This window comes from Tenrec ecaudatus, chromosome 1, assembly GCF_050624435.1.
Source record: "Tenrec ecaudatus isolate mTenEca1 chromosome 1, mTenEca1.hap1, whole genome shotgun sequence".
Classification (NCBI taxonomy): domain Eukaryota; kingdom Metazoa; phylum Chordata; class Mammalia; order Afrosoricida; family Tenrecidae; genus Tenrec; species Tenrec ecaudatus.
Window position 1 is genome coordinate 244,955,796 of NC_134530.1, and position 26,818 is coordinate 244,982,613.

General features: G+C 39.6%; 1 protein-coding gene across 4 annotated transcripts in view; it reads right to left on the reverse strand.

Annotated features, from left to right (window-relative positions):
* The window catches only part of TAF1A (TATA-box binding protein associated factor, RNA polymerase I subunit A), a 37,105-nt gene extending 11,104 nt beyond the window's left edge, over window positions 1–26,001 (reverse strand). The window contains exons 1-8 of one of the 4 annotated variants that reach the window (XM_075530478.1): window positions 25,791–26,001; window positions 25,103–25,199; window positions 23,318–23,440; window positions 19,964–20,130; window positions 13,571–13,684; window positions 12,942–13,140; window positions 8,805–8,935; window positions 7,698–7,856 (exon numbers count right to left, since the gene is read on the reverse strand). In XM_075530478.1, the coding sequence (XP_075386593.1) occupies window positions 7,698–7,856; window positions 8,805–8,935; window positions 12,942–13,140; window positions 13,571–13,684; window positions 19,964–20,130; window positions 23,318–23,438 (891 nt within the window). In that variant the 5' untranslated portion in view covers window positions 23,439–23,440; window positions 25,103–25,199; window positions 25,791–26,001. Of the gene's footprint in view, window positions 1–7,697; window positions 7,857–8,804; window positions 8,936–12,941; window positions 13,141–13,570; window positions 13,685–19,963; window positions 20,131–23,317; window positions 23,441–25,102; window positions 25,200–25,722 lie in introns of all 4 variants that reach the window. The other 3 variants (XM_075530479.1, XM_075530476.1, XM_075530475.1) reach the window with 3 other exon arrangements.
* Window positions 26,002–26,818: the final 817 nt, after the last annotated feature.

The window sequence follows — 26,818 nt, forward strand, 5'->3', positions numbered from 1 at the left end:
GATTTCAGTGGATAATTTTATCTTATCTGCTTTCAATTTGGATATAGAAAAGTGTTTACTATAAAGCTTTTAAAAAAAATCTCACAAATAACAAGATCATTGTTAGATTTGGAGGAAATAAATGAGGATCTGATACACTTTTATATTGTTTACTCCATTTAAAAAATTTTAATTATTTTTAGAAGTCAGGACTGAAGACAATTGGTAAAACATCATTATCACATGGGTGAGGGGAGTCGGAATTTAATATACTGATTAGGGAAGCTACAGAATATTTTTGCAAAACAAAAAACTCAATATGATAAGTTAGCTATTTTGGAAGATTATATTAAGAAACACAGTGTAATTTTTTAATAGTTCAAGGTCTGTTTTACACAGTATAATGAAATAAATTTTTTTACATACTAGAAAGTCAAATTTTCTCTCTTTAGGAAAAAATTGACTATTTTTATATATGTGTAAAAATTTAAAATAAAATGTATTGTATCAGCATATATAATTAGTAAAAATTCATTAATTCTGTGTTTATTGGAGGTACTTTGACCATACACTGGAAAAATATCCAAAACAACAGTTAAGCTTTTTCATTTCTCTTAAAAGTTTTTAAAACTCAGCTCTAATAAAAATCACATTTGTCTGATGATTTACAGAATTCTACACAGAGCTCAATAATTTGTCATTTTCTATTGTATAAAAATAAAACATATCTAAAAAATATATACAAACATTCAACAAATTTTTCTAAACTAGATAAAACCAAATTGTCAGTAACCAGATTAAATAGGAAATTGAACATTAACTCAAAGTCTTTCATCAGTTTCGAAAAAATGTCATCATTAAGTACATGTAAAGTATTACTGCAAAATTATAAACTTTTTTAAAAGAAATATCAAAATATAAAGTGAATGTTTCTCGACATAGCCTCCATCTAGGTCTACACACTTCTAAAGGTGGTTTTCCCATCTTTCTAACCCTTCCCCAAAAACTTCTGCACTCTTCCATTAACACCCAACGAAACGAAGAGCGGGCACCCTCAAAGGACTCAAATCATGTTCCTTTGAAATGACCTCTACCCCAGAGGGATGATTGACAATGTTTTTGTTGTCTGTTTTGGGTTTTTTTGGGGGGGGTGTTTGTTTTCTGGGGGTTGTTCTTTTTGGGTTTAGTTTTCGTTAAACATGACTCCAAAGTAGACCAGAGTTGTTCATATCCTGTAGACAAGCAGTTGGATTCTTGGTTCCCACTAAACTCTAGCTCCAATGCAAGAACAGTGAGTTCTTATAACATGGCCCTGCTCAATACTTGCTTTTCATGAAGAGATTACTGAAGATGAGGATGCTATGGAAAAGGGTGAAGAAAGCAGATGGTGCCTGGCTATCAATTGTAATAGTGTCTGGGGTCTTAAAGGCTTGTATTCAAACAAGCAGCCATTTAAGTGAGAGAGTCAACTAAGTCCACATGGCAGAAGCACACCAGCCTGTGTGATCCAAAGAGGACAATAACGAAATCCAAATATGAGGAAGGAAACATATCAGAGCTTAAATTGTGAACACCCAATGTATGCAAGTCTATGGAAGGCAGCTGGAGTCCAAATCCATCTGCAGAGTCATCTAGTCAGATTAAGCCTCTGACAGGTCCCGTCTGGCCACAGGCGAGGGACCCAAACAGCTTTATCAGACAGAAATTACTATAAATTTAATTATGATGAATCGAACTATAGTATAATATGATGTATCAGTTGATGTCCCTCTTGACCCAACTTGAATTTGCACTAGGCTTAAGTATTTCTTGCTTGTTCCATGACAAAAATTTCTCCTCTGGTTTTGAAAAAATATTGCTGGTGGCCTTCCTTGTCTTTCTTTCTTTCTTTTTTTTTTTTTTACATTTTATTAGGGGCTCATACAACTCTTATCCCAATCCATAATCTTTCTTACTTTTATTTTTATTCTTAATCTTTATATTATTATTTTCTTTCTGTTCTGTTTTTGTTTCTTCTAGGCTTCCCAGTTTATGAAGCACAGGAGTGGACACATAGATACAATGGTTTGTACAGGGAAGGGGGAATCAGGGAGAAGCAGATAATGAATGCAGGAGGGGGTAGGAAGCACTCAAACCGACTGTGATGATGTATACACAACTCTTTAGAAAGCAACTTAACTCAGGATGTATGTGATGTGAATTTTATATCAAATCTATTAAAAATAAATAAGTAAATGTTCGCTGAGTTTGGGGAGCAAAGAAATATGAAAGGGCAAGATCGGGGCTGTAGGGCAAGTGCGGCTAACTAAGCAACACAATTTTTGGAAGACAGCCTTTGGTACCCTCAAAGAATGAGGAGGTGCACTGTCATCACCCTCAGTGCAACTTTCCTGACCTTTTTCTCACTAATGAAGTTCTCCATGTCCTTCAAATTTCTTTGTGAAAATCTTCAGAGTACCCATTTGGAATCTCAATAAACTCCCATAAATTCCTGAGCTAATCTCTCTGCCTTGCATTTAACTAGCCCAGTAAGAGTCTTAGTTTTTATGGGGCCTTGTTCTCTCTGGTTCATTTTGGTTAAGTCCAAGACTAACCCCTGGTAACAATTTGTTCCATAAAAGTCTCCATAATTAGCTTCTACCTTACTTAAAAGACTGAGGGAAGAATGAGCTTAGAGTTAGCTGATCTTCATGCAATGTTTTTTACTCAGTATCCTTTTTGATTCTTAAAGCTATCATAATAAGGCTAAGGCAAGTGTATTACTGAGAACTGGGGTCTGAAATACATTTTTAAAATCTTAGTTGTTTCTTATAGCATTTTTAAGTGATTTTAAAAATTTAATTAAACTAAGTGAAGATACTATTTACCTTGTATTAATTATCCTTAATATTTTATTGTATTAATGAGTCAAAGAGATATCTTGAAGAGTAAAATTAAAGTAAAACCATAACTCACTGTCACTGAGATGATTCTGACTCATGGCGACCCTCCAAGGCAGGGTAGAACTACCCCTGTGAGTTTCAGAGACTGTTCAGTATTTACAGCAGTAGAAAGCCTCAATTTTGCTCATAGTGGTTGGTGGCTTCAAACTGCTGAGCTTGCATTTAACAGGCCAACTCATAACCACTTAAAGTAGTATACGTAATAAAAGAGTCTGTTAGAAAAATTTATAAGCATACAGCTTCTATCTTTATAGGTTTGGCTGGTGTTTTGGACAGGGTTCTCTAGAGAGACAAACCAGATTGCTAGTAATTATATATAAATATATTTATAAAGATAGATATATAATTCAAGAAATAAACCATTAAATTATATAGATAGATAATACTATAAATTAACAGTTAAATTATAAAGCAGTGAGACACTAGCAGTCCTTCAAGGCTTGAGAGCTGCCAGTTGCCAGTCCCCTTCTGTAGAGAGAGCTGGGCTATATATATCCAGGCAGCAAACAGCAAGGCAGGTCCCCAACTGTCAGTCCCCAGCTCCAGAGATGAACATTCCAATCGTGTGGGCTTAAAGGAACCTCAACTTACAGCGACACAGTCCACAGGCTAGGCATCCCACAGGTAGTGTACCCCTTTAAACTGAGGCACAGAACAAGCAAGGTGAGGCTCACCAAGCCATTTATCCCTCTGCCCTTCAATTAATCCTACTTGTGTTTATCGGCCAGGCTGGCACAATAAACTATCGCAGCTGGATAAACAGATTTTGATGAATATGAAAGTATACATTAGAGCTATTAGGTCTTAAAAGTAGCTTGACAAGAGGATTTCACTCAGCCTAACTTTTATAATTTACTCTTCTACATTTAAAACATGAGAAATTGTTCTGTTACTTTAGCAATTTAGAGTCAATATATATTTCCAGTGTGTTTACTCAAAATATTCAATGTTTTACTCTTCCCAAAGGAAATAGCAAAGTGTTTTACAGATTTCCAGTTGTACAGGCAAGAGATAAAAATATGGTATGACAAAAAATAATCACTGGAAACTCCAATATGCTACATGAAATCAATTTTAAAATCCAGAAAAGCACAGCAGTCCTCCACCATGACAAATATAAGAAACACCGAGGCTGACCAGTATCTGAAATCTAATGATATGGAATTTTTAAAAACAGCCACAGGAAACAAACATAATATGTAGAGGGAATTCAGAGGTGAATAGTGGCTTATTGTCACAAAAACACCAGTTCCACCAGCGAATAGTTAAAGAAATAAAAAAAAAGTCAATAAATAATTCTATAACCAGCAAAACTATCCCTCAAACTGCAGATAAAATAAGATTCAAAAACTCATTGCCAGCAAACTGGAAATACAATAAATGCTGAAAGATGTTCTGCAGACTAAAAGAAAATGACATCACATGGAAACTCCAATCTAGAAGAAGGAATGACAAGGGCCAGAATGATAAATATACAGGTGAAAATAAATGAGTATCTGTGTACTTTTTGTTTAACAATGTACTTTTTAAGACATGAGAATACATGTTTTTAAATATCTACCATGGGATTTCTGCTATACATAAAAACATATATCACTGTAAAATAAGGGAAAGGTTAGTAAATAAAACTGTACCGATGAAAGGATGCTGTATTTTATGTAATGTACAAAAGTATTAACTCTGGAGTAGAATGCAATAAATTAAAACATACATGTTATAAATACTCAACTCCTACAAAATCCAAAAAACGTAGAACAGATAAATGCATCAGGAGAGACCATAGATCAGAGGCTACCACGGCCTGGGGAGAGGGCGAGCATAGGCACAAACCTTCTATGTGGGGTAATGAAAAATTATGGAAACAAATACTGCTGGATGGTTACACAAAGTGCAAGTATGACTAATTACCAATCAATGAACTGGCAAACTGTGTGTGATGGACATTTTACCACAAAAAAATTAGTGAAACACCTATTGAGTTAGTTTATTGTGCCAACCTGGCCGATAAACACATGTGGGATTAATTGAAGGGCAGAATGATAAATGGCTCGGTGAGCTTCGCCTTTCTAGTTCTCGGGTCTCTTGCTTTTAATAGTTGGACAAAGGTGCAGCTGATTTAGCAGTTCCCAGCTTCAGCTTGCAAGGCTGACTTCCTGCAAGACATCCCCAAGGAGAAGTCACATAGACCTACCCCAATGCAGCCCTGGGTGCTGGAGCAGACATATGGAGACCCCTGCCAGTGCTGAGATGATTACACATTCACTGACTCGGCTTTCCTTCTGCAGTCAGCATCATTATGTGAGCATGTAAGATGGAGGAGGACTTTGTGGATTGGTGTTGGATATATGGGTTAATGTTGGACTTGTGGGCTTGGGTGGCACTGGGTTGGAATGTTTTCTTGATGCACACTTAACCTATATATAAAACTCTCTCTTATACCTGAGTTTCTGTGGATTTGTTTCTCTAAAGTACCCAGACTAATACACCTATCCTTAAAAAGGAAGAAAAAAAATCTCAGAGAAAAATTAAAAGCCTAAATAAATAGAGAGATGTACCATGTTTGCTGTTTGAAAACTTCAATATTGTTAAGATGTTAATTCTTTCCACAGGATATTTTTTGTAACAAAAGCAGGGTTTTTTTTTAAACAGCAGGATATTTTGTAACAAAAGCAGGATTTTTTTGTAACAAAAGATATGCAGGATATTTTTTGTAACAAAAGATATACAGATACACAAAACAGAAATTCAAAGTAACTGTAAAATTCAATTAATTTTTTAAAAGGGAAGGCAAATTTACACGACCTGCAGGTCATGATTCCGGAGTTTGTTATAGTAATCAAGAGACATGGTATTGGTACTATAGAGGGTCAGCTAATTTTCAACAAAATTACCAATCTAATTCAATGCAGAAAGAAGTCTTTCCAATAAATGTTGATGCAGCAATCTTGAAAAAGATGAATCTTGACCTTATCTCACTCACAGAACAATTAGCTAAAAATCTATCATAGACCGAAACATAAAACTTCAACACTCCATATGGTCCAGTAGGCAGACTTCTTAAACTAAAAACGCATTAACCACCACCCCCCACCTCCAAAAGAGGTAAAATTGCATCAATTGGATTTCATCATAATTTTTCAATTCCACTCTGTTAAAGAAACAAACAGACAAGCCACACATTGGGGGGAAATATTCAGCACTCACATAACTGAGCCCTCACCACCACAAACGCCCCCATCCCCCACTAGCCCCCCCCCCGTCCTGTTCTTATTGTGCACAGGGTTGCTAAGGGTCGGAATTAACCCAATGGCACCTGACGACAACAACAACAACACAACACACACACACACACCCTGTTATATTAAAAACACTGAAACGTAAAAAAACAAACTCAACTCCTCCAAATCAATGTGACAACTCCTCCCAAAAGAGATAAAATAGTTGAAAAGACCCGTCACAAAAGAAGACAGGAAGAGGCTGGGCTAACTGCTCTTCAAAAGACCCTGAAGATTATTTGTAATAATGGAATGAGAATGAAAACCACAATGAGCTACTACTACATACGCACTAAAACAAAACACAGAAGCCCTGTGGGACAGAGAGAAGGAGCAGAACTGCTCCAAAGGGTTTTCTAGCACGAAACTCTTTAGGAAGCAGACCGCCACGGCTTTCACCCACAGAGCTTACTGTTAGCAGTCAAGTGCTCTGCCCACTGCCCAGACAGGACTCCCTTACACACCCACTAGAACAGCCATGACTTAAAGTCTGTGAACAAGGAAACGTGCCCTCTGTGCGGTGGGCTGGACCAGGGCTGCTAACTGCAAGGTCCATGATTCCATGTCACCAGCTGCTCTGCAGGAGAAAAATGAAGCATCTGCTCCCATGAAATTTAAAATATAGGATCACTATGAGTCAGAACTGACTCAATGAAGGTGGGTTTGATTTGAGTTAGTTGGCAAGGATGTAAAAAAACTGGACTTTCAGACAGTGTTGGTAGAAATACCAATAGTACTGTTACTTCAGAAAGCAGATGGTAGTTGTTTTTTTAAGTTAAATGTATACTTTAAACATATAAGCAAAAGAATTAAGAATATACATGCACACAAAGACGTATGCTTGGATGTTTATCGCAGCATTATTCATAATAGCAAAAAGGTAAAACTCATCCAAATGTCCAATAAGAAGTGAAGGTATAAAATAAGATCACTACTAAGCAACGATAAGGTATAAATTACTAACACATGCAATAACATGGAACAATCTCAAAAACATCATGCTAATCAAAAGATTGTGACAGGATTCCATTTATAAGACATTCCAGAAGTAGTGAACTAGGTCTCCGTGACAGAGAGCAGGTCAGTGATTGCTGGGGTCAGGAAGGTAGGACACATTGGCTGTACGGGGAAGAGGGGAACTTGCTGAGGTGATGGAAGTGTCTTCTATCTTGATGATCCTGGTGGTTACATAAATACATTTGCCGCAATGCCCCCAACGATGCCTTAAAATAGGTTCATCTGTCTGCAAATTGCATTTCAAAACATTGTCTATTAAAAAAATATCAACGTAGAGCTTTCCAAGCAGGGTGGCAAGGAGCTGCTGAAATGCTGATGTTTTGCTCTGTTTCCCATGGGAAGGAGGGAGGGCTGCCTACCGCCTTTGGCTGTGCCCTCGGCTTACCTCAGTAAAATGCTCTACAGAAGGTGAAGAGCACTGACCTAAGGACATTTTAAAGCAGACTCTCGGCCCCGTTCAAAGCCTGACGTAAAAAGTCTATACCTTAAGCACACTGATCAGTTTATCTCTGGGTGCCTTCTCCCTCTTTAGAAAGTTGTACAGGTAGACATGGGCATTCGGATTTGCTGGGAACTTCTCATCATATGCGTAATTGGTGAGGATCTCCCGGGCTCCGTCTTGATCCCCATAGAACTCCAGCATCTATATAAAGTAAGTCAGAATTGCTTAGCTAAATTCTGTCAGAGACCTAGACAAAGGATAATAAAAAGCTTTACTGATAAATACCAAAAAAACTCTAAACTGGCAAGCAATAACGCACAGGCAATAACAGTACTGCCATACTGTTTGTGTTGACCAGCATTATGTTATAAGCTGTGTGGAACTCAGAACATGGCTTGTTAACACGCCTACAGGGTTTTCCATTTTTCCCCTTAACATTTATATACTATAAAAATGCAGTGCCTTCAACAGAAAAACTGTTCCTAAAAGAAACTGATTTCTCAAAGCAGAGCCTACTAATAACTGGAAAAAGATCACGTGAAGCAACTAACCTCAGTGCCCCCATAGCTTCAGCCCTCAAAAGAGTGCACAGATTACACTTTTTCTGTTGGCTCCCATCTTTACACAGGAATCCCCAGAGCCACTGGCATTTCGTTTCAGAAGTTATTTTTGGCAGCACAATTCAGCACTCATCAAACTGACCCCAAGCAATTTATTGTCCAGATTTATTCCTAGAGCCCAGTGCCGACGACACACCTTTCACAACAGCTCTGGGATGAAAGAGCACCATTAAGAACCTCCTAAACACCAATTACACTTCCCCTCATGCACTGTGACCTAGTTTCAGATTTTCTTCTCTTCCTTTATATTAATCTCATCAAATCATAAAAAATCCTTCTGCTTTCCTTTTAACCTCAGCAAGAGTCCAGCACGATAATTTACAACTACACTTCCATTTATCTACAAGCATCTGTAACAGATTATCTAGTGATGAAAACAAACACAGTAAAATTAACAGTATACTCATAAAATAAAATTATTCAGACAGCTGAACAAGAGAAGCTATATTTCTTTGTAATTGTCTCCATTAGTTTTAGGCATGGGCTTAGCAAAAAAATGAAGCTAATAACACTTTATGAAAAGTCTTACCTCTACATAACTTTTTACAAAAGGGTCCCAAACTCCAGGAACTTTAATCAATGCAGAAAGATTTACAGACGTCTTCCAGCTGTGGTTGAGCATATTCTGGGTTGCCGTGCTATATGCATAATCATCCTCATCTGCACAAAAATAAGATGTTTAAACCTCATTCAGCGTGAGGACTACTGCTGGATTAGTCATCAACAAATTCCCCATGAAGACAGGCGTAGTCATGGTGGCTTCACTGTTGAATTCTAGCCACCAGTTAAAGACAACACTATTCATTATTATTAAAAGACATCCCACAAATTAGAAGAAGCTACTTGCAAACCATATATCTGATAAGAATTTAAGTGGCAACATAGGTTACGCCTTGGGCTGCTAACTACAAGGCCAATGGTTCAAACCCACCAGCTGCACCTTGTGAGATGAGGCTTTTTGTTCCCAGAGATTTATAGCCCCAGAAAGTCACAGGGGGCTCTTCTACTAAGTCCAGAGGGTCGCGGGGAGACAAAATCCACTCAGCAGTGAGCTTGTGTTTTTTAATCTAGTATCTATAAAGAACTCTTATATTTCCATAATAAAAAGACAAACAGTTCAATTAAAATATGAGCAAATGGTCTGAATACACATTTCTCTATGGAAAGTATGCAAACAGACCATGGACACATGAAAAGATGCTCACGGAAGTCCTGCAAATCAAAATCATAATAAGAAATACTCCACACCCACTACGATGCCTACGAACTAAACAAGCCTAGTGCTGGAAAAGCAGAGCCCGCAGGCACAGCTGGTGGAGGTAAAGCGGTGCAGCCGCTTGGAAAGCAAAGTTCTTCGAAAGGTGAAGCAGTTACCATATGACTCAGCAAATCACTCTCAGGTACATATTCAAAAGATATGAAAATGTATGTCCATTTTAAAAATGGAAAGTATAAGGTGGACATGGCTTTAATACAGAAGAAGGCTTCTAGTCACCAAGTGCAGCCTCCATAATAATTTTTACCTGATCTTGAATGCATTCCTTATAATATCCAACAGGCAGAAACGCACTGATGTGTGTAAAAGCAAAATGTGGGATAGTCACAATGGAATACTATTGGCCATAAAAAATAAAGTACTGATACACACTACCACATGTTCAAACCTTGACTGCTAAGTAGATAAGCCAGCCACAACAGACCTCATATCATAATTCCTATATATGAAATGCCCGTAACAGGCAAATCTATAGGCACAATAAGTAAATCAGTGATTGCTTAGGGCTAAGGGGTCTGTCTAGGCAGGAGAAAGATGAGGCTTTTTGCTCCTGTGAAGACTTACAGCCTTGGAAACCCTCCTGAGAAGTTGTACTCTGTCACTGTGAGTTGGAATTGCTCAGTGGCAGGGAGTGAGTGAGGCGGTCTACCAGGGGAAGGGGGATCGAGAGGATCTGTTTAAGTTTCTATTTGGGGAGATGAAACTGTCCTAAACCTACGGTGATAGCTGCACAGCCCCGGAAGTACAGCCCAAAGGAGCTACACACGTGAAATGTGTGACTTGTACGTAAATGATACATCAATATACAAAACTATTACAAATGCTATCACAAGAAATGAGACACTACTATATGCCACAAATTGACTAATATGAAAAATATAGCAATAATGAGTGTTGGGGAGAACACAGACAAAAGAAAACTCTTATTAAACTACTGGTAGGGCTCTATCTATTGGACCCACTTTGGACTATTTAGCACATTATCTACGACAGCTGGGGATACACTTTCTACTCCTAGAGCACATGCTGGGTGCATAAGCACACATGCCCATGCGTGCCAAAGCAGCCCGGAGTTACGCATAACTCAAATGGCCATCAGTAAGAGAAGAAATAAGTACTGAAAGGACCGCATAAAACATAGTCATACAAACGAACAAACTAGAGCTATAATCAACATGAGTGATTCTTAAAAACTGGTCATTAAACAAGGGACACAAGGTCCAGGAAAATGCAGATGACGCTAATTCTTTACTATGCACAATTAGAGAAAGACAATGTAAGTGAAAGAGACGTGCAGAGAATCATACAACTCCAACCACATGAATCTGTGGGTAGAAGACCATCATTACTGAATGTGAGAAAAAGAGCATCAGGTTTGAGAAAGACACACAAAATAAACGACTTTATCTTGCCACACTCTTTAAATATATTACTTGGTAAAACACTATGAAACAAACTAAACACCATTCTAAACGCATAGCGGGAGATGTTTATTATATGTAATAATGCCTACTGTAAAAAATTTACAATTTAGGGGGAATCCAAGTTTTAAAAAATAATATACAATGCCACGAATTTAACTTATGAAAAATCTAAAAACTTGGGGAAATTTTTGAGATATTAAAAGTATACAATCTATCTCACAATAAACAGGTGGAAGCATAGATAGTTGGAGGGAGGGCAGGCCACACCTTGGGAGGTACATGAGAGTCCAACATAAAGAAGGGGAAGTGGGGCAGGTGGAGGGAGAAGCGGAGTGGGGAGAAACCGAGTGGATGGTATGGGGGGGAACAGGGCACTAACCCACCCAGGAGAGAGTATTGGTTGTGTCCCCACAGAACTGGAACATGCATACGGACCCCACCATGACATACCAAACTAGGAGGGCAACGTAAAGTGCAGAGGAATACACAAAGAGACTGGCCCGTACGCCAGCCCAACCAGAATTAGCCCAACCCCCACCATCGAAGGGGGTACCACAGAAAATGAAAATAGATCGTCTGGTGTGGGAAAGGAACTGACCTACCACACCACACCCAGAAGGAAGCTGAAGCAAAGCAAGGAGGAAGAACAGAGCGGAGCACACCTGGGCCCACCAAGTTCAGAGGACAATAGCCCGGCTAGAAGGGCCCATTGTACAGAGGACCATACAGCTGGCCCCACGGCAAGATGCGACATGCTGCACTGACCCATGGCCCTACACGGGACAGCACTTGAGACACAGTGGGGGATGTGCAGCTGAGCTGACCCCACCACACTGAGGCAAAACACTGGGGGCGTATAATGGAGCAGCGGAGGAAGCAGAGCATGGAGGTCCTGATGGAGTATAAAGGATGGACTTTGGGGCCAGGATGTGGCACCCCATCAGACTCAACCGGAAAACACTCCTAAAGGCCAACAAACAGACCTCGAACTACTAACAGATATAGTGTCTGGAGACTAAAAGGCTTGAAAGCAAACAAGCGGCCATCTAGCCCAGAAGCAACAAAGCCCACATGGAAGCAGCACAACATGTGTGATCATGAAGGGCCGAGGGGACCAGGTTTCAAGCAACAAAGGCGGGCGGAAAAAAAATCATATCATCATGAATGAGGGGAGTGCATGATGGGAACCCAATGCCCATCTATAGATAACTAGACATCCCTTGCAGAGGGTTAGTGGGGAGGAGATGAGTCACTCAGGGTTCAGTGTAGCAACAATGAAACTCAAAACCTTCCTCTAGTTCTTAAATGCTTCCTCATGATCCCAATTCTACCTAGCAAACCTGGTTAGACCAGAGGATGCACAGCAGTGCAGTTGGGATCTGGAAACACAGGAAATCTAGGACGGATGAACCCCTCAGGACCAGCGGAGAGAGTGGCGACACCAGGAGGGAAGGGGGTGTAGAAAGGGAGAACCGATCTCGGGGATCTACATATAACCTCCTCTCTGGGGGATAGGCAACAGGAAAGTGGGTGAGGGGAGCTGCCGGGCAGTGTAAGATAGAATAGAGTAATAATTCATAAGTTATTAAGAGTTCATGAGGGAGGGGGGATCAGGGAGGGAGAGGGAAGGAAAAAAGGAAAATGAGCTGATTCCAGGAACCAAGAAGAAGGCGAATTTTGAGAATGATGAGGGCAACGAATGTATAAGGGTGCTTTACTGAATTGATGTATGTATGGATTGTGATAAGAGTTGTATGAGCTCCATAAATAATTTAAAAAATAAATAAACAACAAAAAATATAATACAGAATGGTCAAAAAGTTTACATTATTAAAACTGTCCATTGTAATACCTAAGAAAGTCAGACTTGGAAGCAAAGAGATTAATAAATTCCTTCTTAAAATTCCTTCTGCACCTATGCATCAGTGTCATTGCCCTAAGAAAAAGTTCACTCATTTTCACTCACCAAGCTTAGATAATTCCATCTTCTTCTTAGACCAAGTGTAATACTGCAAAAGTCCTTTATAGGCCTGAATAAAGTTGATTAAGATTTCCTGGGAAGATGACTTTTCGCCATATCTCCATGTCTCTGCCTGGCTTAGATTTCTGTTCGCATCCTCAAGCATTCCATGATGTAGAAGGTACAGTGCATGCTGTAAGGAGATCTGCAACAACGGCAAGAAGAAGTCCACCAACCTGGAGGTCATTAGTGAGCATTGTCCAGAAGCTCCCACTACCTCCTGAAGGGTCAAACTGTGCTGCACTGAGACCCAACAACATGATATCTGATCAAAGTTTTACATAGCCTGGGAGAGAACACACATGAGACAAATGACACAACTAAGAAATAACTTGCATAAACTTCCAGAAGACAGTGTGATAAACAATGACTGACTGAAAGATCTGAGGTATGTCAGTGAACATGGAAGGAAACTAGAAGCCATGAAGGAAGAAACAATCCTACTAGCTTTCAGCTTCTTTTTTGTATCTAGCTGTCTTATTTTTCTGCCCATGCTTTTTACATTATTACCTGCCTGAAACAAGGAATTAAAAAACTTATCACTACAAATATAAATCAGCAAAGCCCGAGCTCACCTTTAAGTAATTCATGACACCAATATTTTTCATTCTGTCCGCAAAGGTGCCGAAAGTCTCCACATTGCTCTTGGGATGATAATATAGAATCTCACTGCCAAGCCTCCAAATAATCTGTCACATTAGAAATCACAAACAAAATGTAAAATTCTTGCCCCAACCAATTTCTTTATTTTTTCCCAGCACCGTGTGTTCGCAGCCCTGCACTCGCCCCAACCAATTTCTAAGAAAAGTAATTTTAAATTTATTTTCATTGTTATACCATTTAAAAGCTTATCATTTACTTTCCTCAGTAATTCTGTTAATATTTTACTGTACTTTATCCAGTGAAACTATTAAACTTTGTGAGATTTAATCTTTTCAATAGATAAAATTAGTATTAAAATATCCCATGATTTATGAGAAACTGCACTCAAAACCGTTTAGTGAGTATAGGCCTTCCTTTTTGGTATATTTTATGTCCCTTTTAACATACACTATGTGCATTATTATCCTTCTCACATGTTCACTCCCAATTGTTCAATGTTATGATTTACTATTAAAAGGAGTTAGATAGCAGACTATGGAAATAATGAATGAAAATTAAAAACAATAAAATGTGGTATTTGACTTGTACCAGAACCAACCTATACCAGGGTCGTTGGAAAAGAACCCCCTTGTATGCTGGCAACAAATCAACCTTGAATCCTGACAACTAAGTTCCATGGGATTTACAATGGCTGATTTGGGGGAAGTATGTCACGATACCAAAATTCTGAACTATCTCTAAGTGGCCTCAAACGGCAGTCAAGAAATCAAATGAGGTGTTGGACTAGGCAAATGTGCTTCAAAAGACCTCTTCAGGAATATCAAAGGGCAAAGATGTCATTTTGAGGACTAAGGTGTCCTGACACGCCTAAGATATTTTCACCTACCTAGTTCTGAAAAGGAACGCTGCATAATGAACAGGAGACACTGAAGTAGAACAGATGCCTCTGAATTACGGTGTTAGCACAAAGTAACAAAGACACTCTGTGGACTGCCAGAATAAAACACCTGTCTTTGAAGAAACACAGCCAGAACGCTCTTGCTATGTGGCAGCGACAGATTTCCTCTTACATCTTTCGTATCTATTGGCAGGAGGGAGGGACCAGTGTCAGGAGGAGGATTTCATTTTGGTACAGTAGGCCGGTGAAAAGAGGAAGACCCTCCATGAATGGATTGACCCCATGGCTGTGATGGTGAACTCCAGCAAAGTAATGGTTATAGGGGTCTCTCTGAGTGAACGGACTTGATGGCGCCTAATAAGAAAAGTGGTTGGAACATTGGAACCTATATTTTCAACAGAAAGTCTAGAAAATTCAAATACAGATAACTTGTAAACCACTGATGAATTCCTTCATCTTATGAAACAAAGTATATAAATGAAGAGCCAATAACTAGCTGGATACTTAGTAGACTTTAACGCTCAATCTAACTTTAGTCCTTACACTTTCCTAAGGATGGCTAAATTTTTTTTCTTGGCTGTATTAGATATTTAAGTGATGCTGTCTATGATTACTACACAGGTAAGTCAAAAAGTATTACTACTACAGTTCTAATTCATACATGCAATGGTTGATTCCAAACATGTTTAACATGTCTCCACAATCAACAGATTGCTGCAGACAAGGTTTTCAGTAATACATTTAAGACTTGTTACAAGGGGGGAAAAAAACAACCACCTCACTGCCATTGAATTGATACTGACTCATAGCAACTATAGGATAGGGTAGAACTGTCCCTGTGGGCTTTGAGACTGTAACTTTCATCAGGAGTAAAAAGCCCAGTCTTTCTCCCTCCGAGCAGCTGGTAGTTTCATACCACTGACCTTGTAGTCAGCAACCTAACAGGTAACAACTACACCAGTGGAGCTCTAGGTCTTATTAAGAAGGCTTCAAAAAGAAAGTCCAATCAAAATAGTGGCCAGTTAAATTCAAGACAGAGAGCTCAATCCAGAAGGTTATAGCAACTGATTTGAGGAACACTCCAAAGGTATAATCTTAACAGATTTTCTTAAAAGATAGGACCATCATAGGAGCACATTATAAAGAAGCTTTAAGAAAATGGTAAAGGTCCTCTTTTTTTGATGCAAAGGGCTTAAGTGGAGAGCATATGCTTTGAGAATGATTGGGGCAGGGAATGTATGGATATGCTTTTTACAATTGATGTATGTATATGTATGGATTGTGATAAGAGTTGTATGAGTCCCTAATAAAATGTAAAAAAAGAAAAGAGGAGAAAAAAATGATTAGGGCAAAGACTGTACAGAAGTGCTTTATACAATTGATGTATGTATATGTATGAACTGTGATAAGAGTTGTATGAGCCCCTAGTAAATTGTTAAAAAAAAAAAAAGACCATCAAAAAAACACATATTCCGATTGTCTTAGGAACTGAAAAAAAAAGAAAATGGTAAAGACACTAGATGCTATGTCTTTTGATAGCCGGGAACCATCCGCTTTCTTCACCACATTTGCTTATGCATCTTTGTTTTTGTCTTTGGCAATCGTGTTGGGAAGGTGAGCATCATGGAATGCCAGTTTAATAAAACAGTGTTCTTGCATTGAGGGAGTACTTGAGTAGAGGCCCAATGTCCATTTGCTACCTTAATACTAAGGGTATAAATATGTGTACATAGATCTATTTCCCCATCATCATATATTAATATATGAACATGCCAGGTTTGAAGATAAGCAAGTGGCCATCTACCTCAGAAGCAACAAAGCCCATATGGAAGAAGCACACCAGTCTGTGTGATCATGAGGTGTTGAAGGGATCAGGTATCAAACATCAAAGAACAAAAAATCATATCATTGTGAATGAGGGGAATGCGTAGTGGAGACCCAAAGCCCATCTGTAGGCAAACATCCCCTTACAGAAGGGTCGTGGGAAGGTGGGGAGGAGATGAGCCAGTCAGAGTGCAGTATAGCAACGATGAAACAAGCAATCTACCTCTAGTTTTTTAATGCTTCCTTGCCACCACTATCATGATCCCAATTCTATCTTACAAATTCGGCTAGACCAGAGGATGTACAGTGGTATAGATAAGAACTGTAAGCACAAGGAATCCAGGACAGATAAACCCCTCGGGATCAATAATGAGAGTAGCAATACGAGGAGGGGAAGGAGAAGGTGGGATAGAAAAGGGCAACTGATCACAAGGGCAACCTCCTTCCAAGGGGGCAGACAACAGAAAAGTAGGTGAAGGGAGGTGTTGGACAGTGTAAGACATGACAAAATAATAATAATTTATACATTAACAAGGGTTCGTGAGGGGGGGGGAATGAGGAGCTGATACCAAGGGCTCAAGTAGAAAGCAAATGTTTGGAGAATGATGATGGCAACAAATGTACAAATGTGCTTGACACAATGGATGCATATATGGATTGTGATAAGAGTTGTATGAGCCCCCAATAAAATGAGTTTTAAAAAGAAAATGGAAAAGTGCAATACTGAAAGAAAAAAAAGGCCAAGAAAGTTGCACTGAGGAATTTTTTCTAGTATTGTATTTGCTCAGTCTTCGAGGGCAGCAAGGACTGGCCTAAGATCGTTTTCCAGGGAAATCTTACCCGTCCACTCACTGGACAGCCCTCATCCTAACGAGACGTTTTATTCCCAAACCTCACAGAATACTTAAAAGGAGCACGACCCGACTCTCGGAAGGCTGCCCAAACTGCTGCTTTGAGTCTGAGGTGGTGTAAACTGAAGAGCTCAGAGTTCTTTGGGGAAGGATTAGAGACTGAAACACAGGCTTCAGAAGTGTACAGACCTAGATGGAGGATATGTGAAGAAGCAGTAGTATCACATTTTTATATTTTTGTCTAATAAAGGCTTCTATTATTTGGTAACCTTTTTTTTACTTACCCTCGCATTTCAATAAAGCTGATTTGAAATGGATGAAAATTTTTCTGGATGCTGTTTTTAAAACACAATGGAGACAGAGACAGTTAACTGGGAGAGATGACAATGGCTTGGACCAAGGTCTAGCAATGGAGGGAGTAAGAAGTCTTCCAGGTAAAGAAAATAACTGAGGAAAGGAAGATTTGGCTTAAGGGTAAGACTTAGCGTTTCACTTTAGACATAGTTAGGACAATGTGATCACTAAATAACTAGTGATGTGTTATAGACTGCGACAAGTAAGAGTGTGGAAATAAGAGATCCAAGTCAGGACCACATATATACAATTAGGAATCACAAGCGCTGCACTTAAGGTGAAATACTTAAAGAAATTACTAAAAGTAAGTAAAGATAAAGAAGGTGACTGAAGGATTGAACTCTGGAACAGTCCCATGGAAAAAGGCCAAGAGCAACCAGAAAAAGAAACTGAAGAATCATCCTTAATGTAGGAATAAAAAGAAAAACAAATCATTGTCCTGAAAATCATATAAAAAAACTGATTATAAAAATGGAGTGATCTGTTAATATTATTGACAGATTGACTTAGATGAGCATCATCATTGAAGTGCAATATCTCGATGTTTGATAGCTGTGAGTCGGAACTGACTCGATGACAATGAGAAGTTAGTGAGGGAACGGCTACTATATGGGAACACTGGTGGCAGAGTGAATTACTCAATGAGCTGCTGCCTGCTACCAGAGTCAGCAGTTCAACTCCACCAACCACTCAGAGGGAGAAAGATGAGGCAGTAAAAGATTTACTACCCAAAGGGGCAGCTCTAATCTGTCCTACTAACAAGTTGATGGCCACAGGTAATAGCTATGATAAAGAGCTCTGATGATGTTGTCAAGTAAGCATTGGACCACTAACCTTAAGTTCAGCAGTTCAAACATGCTAGCCACTCTAGGAGAGAGAGATGAGGCTTTCTACAAACATTGATGCACTCTTCTTTGCGTCCTCCCTTACCTTCATCATTTTTCGCTAATTTCTTAATGTATGTGTATATTGCCTTCACCCGTGATTTAACCTCTTTCCAATTCCCACCCAGGCAACCACGAGAGAATGTCTCTTTTCTGTGACATTTTTACAACAGTCGTCTACTACAGTATTTGTTCCTTTAGGATAATTCATTTAACTCAGCATGTATCCTCCAGGCTCATCCACACTATGAGATGTTTCACAAACTCGTTGTTATTCTTTAAGATGGCACAGTATTAGATTGTGTCCGTGCACCATCGTTTGATGATTCTTTTATCTGGTGAAAAGCATTCATGTTGTTTCCATCATCTATAGGTGTGCATGTATCTGTGCCACAGCTCTTCTTTATCTAGGTTAGTGGGAAGCTAGGTCAACAGTATTTCTATTTCAAACACTCTAAGGATGTGTCACACACACTCTTTTCCACAGTGGTTGTACCATTTTACAATCCCACGAGCAGTGTACGAAGGTTCCAATCTTTGCACACTTTTGCCACTCAATTTCAGAACAGGAACTGAACTCACACCCCCAATTTTAGCCAAACAATACATAGGTGAACAATACAAGGTGAACAGTAAGACTGGGGAGGTATCCACTCAAGAACAAAAGGGCAGCATTTGAACAAAGACAAAGTTCGGGGGGTGAAGTTAGAAAAGAATGGATAGAAATGAAAAACAGTTTTCTCATTTCAAAAAATTGGGTGAGGGATTACAAATAATGTTTCATTGATATACGGTAGTTAATTCTTCTAAAGTGGAAAGTCTTTTGGACTTAGCCACACTGAGGCCATTGCTGACCTGGACTAAGCAGTTTTGTTCAAATGGTGATGCTGGGCATTGGGAGTCTAAATGGAAAGGGGTTGATAGAACAGGTATATATAACTCTTGCAATGGGTTTTGCTGCAAGGGGCCATGGAAATGAAGCACAGTTGGTGAGGGGTGCAGGGTCAAGAAACAATTTAAACACGGAAGAAATAACGTGTAGGTGATGACGCGAAGCATTCTGTTAAAGGGGAAATTACTGGAATGAATGAATATTGGAGAATCTGAGGATTCAAAGTTCAATGCACTTTCTTTTTTCTTTTGTTTTTTTAATCATTTTATTGGGGGCTCGTACAACTCATCACAATCCATACATCTATCCATTGTGTCAAGCACATCTGTTCAATGTACTTTCTAAAACTCACTGCTATCCAGTCAATTCGGATCATAGAACAGAACAGAATGGGTCCTGGGGTTTCAGAGACTGTCCACTGTTATGGAAGTGAAAAGCCTCCTCTTTCTCCCACCACAGTACTGCCAGTCCCCTTTAAAAAATAAAACTTTTTATGAGAGTACAAAAAATATCCTGATGTAAATTATCCACCTTAAACTACTATAAGTAGTTTATGGTAATATTAATTTTTGATTTTACAAAGCTATTCTAGGCAGAGAGAGCTCACGAGACAGAAACTTGCTGGCATACAATTTCTCCCAGCACACTTAAACTTGGCTTACCTCAGGGGCAGCCTGCCTTTTGTTGGTGTCTGTATCTTCCAAGGTCTGAAAGTAACTATGCATATATTCCGCCGCTTTCTGCCACTGGTGCTTCAGCAGAGCCTCTTGAATCAAAGCTAAACATGCACTTGTTGTCTGCGCAAAATCCTTCTTTTTCCCTCCAGTCACTATAAAGATGAAGAGAAGACTCTTTATACACCATGACCCCAAATTCAAAGACTCAGTCATCTTAACTTTAGCAAACATACATTTTAAGAAGTAGAATAATAGAGTACTTAACCCAGTCCACCCTCAATATCAAAGTAGGTTCATATGAAATAAGCCTTTCCATACAGCTATTAGCTATTTTTACCAAATCAAAAGAATACCTTGTTTTTCATAGAGTAATCTATTAGACTTCTTAGGCTATTTTGCATATCAGAATCAATCATCCTTTCATTCTTGCCCTAAAAAAGTCTTAGGAGAGTTTCCTAAAGAGTCCTTCAGTAGCACAGTTCTAGGTCCTTCGAATGGGTATTAAAAGTCAACAATATGTAAACATTGCAATTATTACTTGTAGATGTTCTGATAAGACAAGAGTTGAGGTTTTACATTTATAAAGAGACTGAATTTCACTAACTCAATGACATTAAGAGTAAATTAAATTAAAAGAGTTCTAGACATCACCATTCACATCTTAGTATTGGCAATCCCCTTGTTAAGACTATTTCGGTTTGGGTACAGTCCTAATAAGAGTGACTTCCCACATCACCACAAGCCTACTCTAGACCAGAAGTTTTCTATCTCATGTGCCCTGAACCATGGGAGTACACAAAGACCATGGGCACCTTGCTTTAAAATAATTTCATAGCAATCAACTTGCAGTCTGCGAACTTTCTTATAAGAATTCTTATTCTTTCTTAAAATGAATTTTCTATGCAAATAATCAAATCTACACAATCACACTCGCTACATGTTGTCTTAAGTTGAAACTGCAGGTAAAAACATACATGTGAGAAAGTGAACAGCTCAAACATGTCCATTTGCAGGTCAGGTTATTTCCAAATATTTGCATATCCAAACAGAGGAGAAGTAAGTATTTTATAATAAATTACTGTAATTTTTTTCAATGCGTTATTTAGTTCAAAGAACTGATACACTGCAATAACTAACGACCATCTATTCCCTTCTTACTATTCCCATCTTACTATATAACTATGGTTTCTCCAAATTTACAGTGAATTAAAATAAAATAGAATTGGTACTCTCTTCTCTTTCTAGAAATATATACTATTCGATCGTAGCAATATGAAGGAGCCCAAATAAAAGTGTTAACAATGAGATAAAAATAATAAAATCTTACTCCTTATGCTTAGTATTTAACAAAATTTATAACACAATATTTTGATCAGGTGGATACAACTAAGTCTCTACTCAAAATAAATACTAGTATTTAAATGCTTATGATTCTAGGGTAATAAAACAAAAAGTGTAAAAGAAGACACATTATTTTTGTCGCAAGGAGTGAAATAGGAGAAAATATAAAAGTATAAAAATGGATGATAGAAAGTATCACATTGCTATACTATTTAGATTACTTTTAAAAGAGTAATATAATTTTGTAAAATGTGAACATATGCTGGAAATTTATCTTTTGCAACTATTACACTCATAATAAAAATTTCAGATAGCATCTTAAAACCATGCAAACAGTACATTAAAAAAAAAAGAAAGAAAGAAAGCAGCCTGTCTGTTTCACATACCCTAAGAAACTGCCCTAGTGGTGTATTACTGGCCTACGGTCCTCAAGGTCAGCAGCTTTAACGACCAGCTGCTTCATGGGAGAAATATGGGGCTTTCTACTCCTGTAAAGAGTTACAGCCTCAGAAACTCACAAGGCAGCTCTACTCTGTCCTGCAGGGTTTCTATGAGTCAACATCAACTTGATGGCGGAGTGAGAGAAACGGCACCCACTGTCTGCTAGCCATAACTCAAGACCATCGAGTAGAATCTGACTCATAGGACCCCTACAGGCTAGAGTAGACCTGACCCTTTGGGCTTCTGGGGGATGTATGTATGTATATATGTATGTGTGTATGTATATATATATATTTTTTTTTTTTAAATGGGAGCAGAAAGCCTTATCTTTCTCCCATAGAGCAACTAGTGCAGTGGTTCTCAACCTTCCTAATGCCGAAACCCTTTAATACAGTTCCTCATGTGTGGTGACCCCGGCAACCATAAAATTATTTTCATTGCTACTTCATAACTCTCATTTTGCTACTGTTATGAATCGGGCAACCCCTGTGAAAGGGTTGTTCAACCCACAAAGGAGTCAAGACCCACAGGTTGAGAACCGCTAAACAAGTGTATTTGAACTGCTGACCATGCAATTAGCAACCCAACACATAAGCCCCAAGGGTACCCATCACCAAAATAGCTACCACAAAATCCTGTAGTTAAAAGGACTCTAAGGTGCTACTAGGTTCCCTGATGGCATACTGGGTTATGTATTAGGCTGTTAACTGCAAGGTTATCAGTTCAAAATCACTAGCCACTCTGCTAGAGAAAAATGAGACTTTCTACTCCTATAAAGGAACAGTCTTGAAACCCACAGAAGCAGTTCTACTCTATCCTAGAAGGGTCACTATGGGTAGGAATTTAATCGATAGCTGCTTTTTTGTAGTTAGGAAGTGCCCCTGCTTTTGGAGTCCTGACTCAGAGACTCCCCACTTTGCTGCAGGACAACACCCCAAGGATATGAAAGTTTTTCCTCTCTCCCTCTGTGCCCCAGGGCTCTTCATGCCCTTTCCACTTCTGATGGCTCTCTGTGCCTGCAGCGTACCAAGCAGCTTGTGGTGCCACAAGGCTGTATCACGGTCACATCTCCTTCCTTGGTCAATCCCAAAGTTCCTCACAAGTCCACAACATGGGCTATTTGCTATTAATTCAAAAGGGAAAAAAATATCTAAGAGGGGGGGGGGGAATCAACTTTTAAAAAATGTATTGTTTTGATTGCAGCTCATAAAAGCCTTTACTGCCACAGAGTCAAGACGTATTCATGAAAAAAAAAAAGTCTCAATCGTGGCGATCCTTTAAACAAGGAAGAACTTCCCCTGTTGATTTCTGAGACTGTAACTCTTTGCGAGAGGAGAAAGCCTCATCTTTCTCCCAAGGAACAGCTGGTGGTTTTGAACTGCTGAATTCTAAATGAATGCATAACCACATAACCAGGACTCCCTAGTTTAAAAAAAAAAGACACACATATTCCCATCTTTAAAACTAAAGCTGTTCCCAACTCCGTTCTTAATTCTGTATTCACACTGAGTTGTATCATGTCCTTTCATTGTTACAATGGCTCTGTATTTTACTTACCCACCATGTCCATTTGCTTTCGGAGCCATGGAATATACATCCCTGTACCAGAGAGCACTGATGTTTCCACTCCTTCTGCCTCTGCCACGGGGCTTAACAATTCGTCACTGAAAGCACTCATACCTATTTCACACAGAAAAGTCATCACCTTTTTTCTAATAAATATAATTTAGATCAGAAAAATTCATTGTACTTGGTAGCTCCTTTAAAGGAAAAACATTCAATTATGCATAACACAGCAAATCATTGCCCGGTCCTGTACCATCCTCACGTGTTATGTTGAGCCCACTATCACAATGTGTCAATCCATCTCACTTAAGGTCCCTCTTTTTGGCTGCCCCTGGATTTTACCAAGCATGATGTCCCTTTCTATGAACTGGTCTCTGTTCTTAGTAAGTGAGACAGTCTTGCCATCCTCACTTCTAATGAGCATTATGGTTATATTTCTTCCAAGATACATTTGTTTCTTCTTCTGGAAATGCATGGTACTTTCAATATTCTTCCCCACACCACAGGCGTAGTAGCTGCTACTATGTACATAAATGAACTAACCTAATGTCAAAGTAACTAAGAGTAATCTAATCCTAGAGAGGGGATTAGAAACATATTTGGAGGTAGTATCACTTGTGCTTAACAAGTGGAGGTGGGAATTAGGGAAAGGGGTCTGTGCATCTCTGGAAGCAAGTCCAAATTCAGCCTGGCATGAACTTCTCTCTAGAGCCCTGCCCTCCTCACATACACTCACACTCTAGCCACACTTCTATTTCTAGAAGTATCCCGTGGGTTTTTCAACATTAAAATGGAGGGAAAAGGGGCTTCGTGAAGGTAACTAAACCGCTCATGGTTAGAAAGCTGAGGGCAATATTCTAGGAAAGAAAAAGAACAAAATACAGTTTGACATGGATGAAGAAATGCAGTTGTAACTGACGTTGCTTGCTGAAAGTGAGGAAGACTCTACGAACCTGCTGATGAAGATCAAGGATTGTAGTCTTCAATATGTATTACAGTCCAGTGTAAAGAAAACCAAAATCCTCACAAGTGGACCAACTGGGAACATCAGCGATAAATGGAGAAACACTTGAGGTTGTTAAAAGATTTTGTCTTGCTTGGATACACAATCAATGTTCATGGAAGCAGCAGTCAAGAGATCAAAGTACACACTGCATTGGGTAAATCTGCTACACAAGGCCTCTTTAGAATGTTGAGCAGCAAGGATGTTACCTTGAGCACTAAAGGTGTGTCCAATCCAAGCTATGGTATTTTTGAACACCTCATATGCATGTGAAAGATTGAAGCTGTATAAATCAGACAGAAGAAAAATGGATGTATTTTCATTTTGGTTCTGACAAAGAATACCGAAAGTACTATGGGCTGCCAAAAGAAGTAATAAATCTGTCTTTGAAGACGTACAGCCAGAATGCTCCTTAGAGGAAGGATATCTGTCTCACGTACGTGGGATACATTGTCAGGAGACCAGTCCTTGGAGAAAGACATGAGTTGGGTAAAGAAGTAGGGCAGACAAGGAGAAGAAGGCCCTATACAAATGGATCTGACATGGTGTTTGCAACAATGGGCTCAGGAGTAGGAACAATCATGAGACTGGAGCAGGACCTGGCAGTGTTTTGTTCTGTTGTGTTCTATGGGTCCAAACCACCTCAATAGCCTCTAACAACAACTGATGTTGAAAAATGAACCCATATTGGACTTAATCCCAAAGATGCCCCAGGGCCCCCTCTCCCTTATCTACCATACCCAATGAATTTTTAGTTATTGTTGATAACTCACCCAATCCACCACCATTCAGCCCATTCCAACTCCTTGTGACCCCACAGCACAGTACATCGGCTCCTTCGGGTTTTCAAGACTATAAATATTTCTTCAACTATTGATGGGTTTGAATTGTTGATATTTATTCTCTTGCACGAAAAAGTAATACCTCACTGGCATCGAGTCAATTCTGACTCACAGCAACCCTAAAGGGCAGTGTAGAACTACTCTATATGGGTTTCCGAGATAGTAATTATTTTTATAAAAGCAGAAAGACTCCTCTTTCTCCCCAGAGCAGCTGGTGAGTTCGAATTGCTAACCTTCTATTCCAAACTAAGAACAGGAGCAATTAATCCACAAGTATCTGAGTTATGCAGAATGCAATCACCTACTGCTCCACCTATTTCTCCCATCTTCCCTCTTCCATCTTCTCTACGCCTGCTTTTAAGTCACGTTCCCGCTTTGCCTTGACTACCACAGTCGCTCTCGCTACTTTGCCTCAAAGTTCGCCTCTCCTCTTACACCCAGAGCAAACCTTGTAAAACCAAATTCTATGGTTACGAACACGGTTTTATATCTGCATCGGAATCGGACCACCAATGTATTTTAAAGGGGTGGTTACAGAGATTCTCCCTTACCTAACTGGCAAGTCCGAAATGGGTGTCACGCAGTTACCACGGTAACCAGAGCTTCCCCGCTACCTCACCTTGTTCTCAGAATTCAACATTCCGGAGAATCGAGAGAAAACAACAGCACGAATGAATCCTACCACGGGCTTCCCGTCCTACTTTGAACGCGAGCGAAGAACAGAGGCCGACATCTGCGGCACTTGCCCGTCTAACGCGGGCGGCTCCGCGGTAAGGCTAGACCAGGCACGGGAACCCGTCCGAACGCCGGAGGAAACCCCCGCCGGAAGCGACGACCGCCAGCGCTTCCGGTGAGCATGCGCAAAATCTACATCCGGCGCCTAGTCGGCGCGCGGACGGAACCCAGCCTAACCCCGCCTTCGGCCGTGACGTGGTCGTTAGTTATTCGTCTACCCCGGAACTGGGAGAAACCTGCTCTCTCCTACTGTGCATTCTGCAGATTTATGTTTGCATCTGTGCCGACCTAATTTTCAGGAGAGGGAGATACGTCTGGACTAGTTAAAAATGGATTATCACTTTACTGGGGTTATACTAAATGACTGCTCCACTGGAGGCGTGGCTGGTGGCACAAATGAGATAGGTTCTTGCATGCTCTTTAAATTAGAGCCCTTTTTACTCTGGGATTAAAGGTTTAGCTTTGACCTGGGGTAAATGTAAGTCACTGGCTACCTCACCATTATTTGACCGGAATCTCATTTTTCTCCTCAGCGCAGACTGTTCTGTCTAACCCCCCCTTGGCCACCTTTCACGGGGACATTGACAAACCTTTATGGAAGAGGGATCAGATTGGAAGTGAAGTGGTTAATCACGGTGAAATGATAGAGGAAGTTGGAAGATCCTTGAGATGATGGTCCTGGAATATCAGAACCACAAGAGAACACGATATATACCTGTAAGGAGCCCTGGTTGACGAGTGGCCTGCGTGTTGGGCTGTTAACCTCGAGGTCAGCAGTAATCTACCAGCCACTCCCCGAAAGAAAGTTGAGACTTTCTACTCCTGTACAGTCTCCAAAACCCACCGGGTCAGTTCTGTAATCATTAGGGTTGCTGAGTCAGTGTCGATTGCGTGGCGGTGAGTTTGGATTGA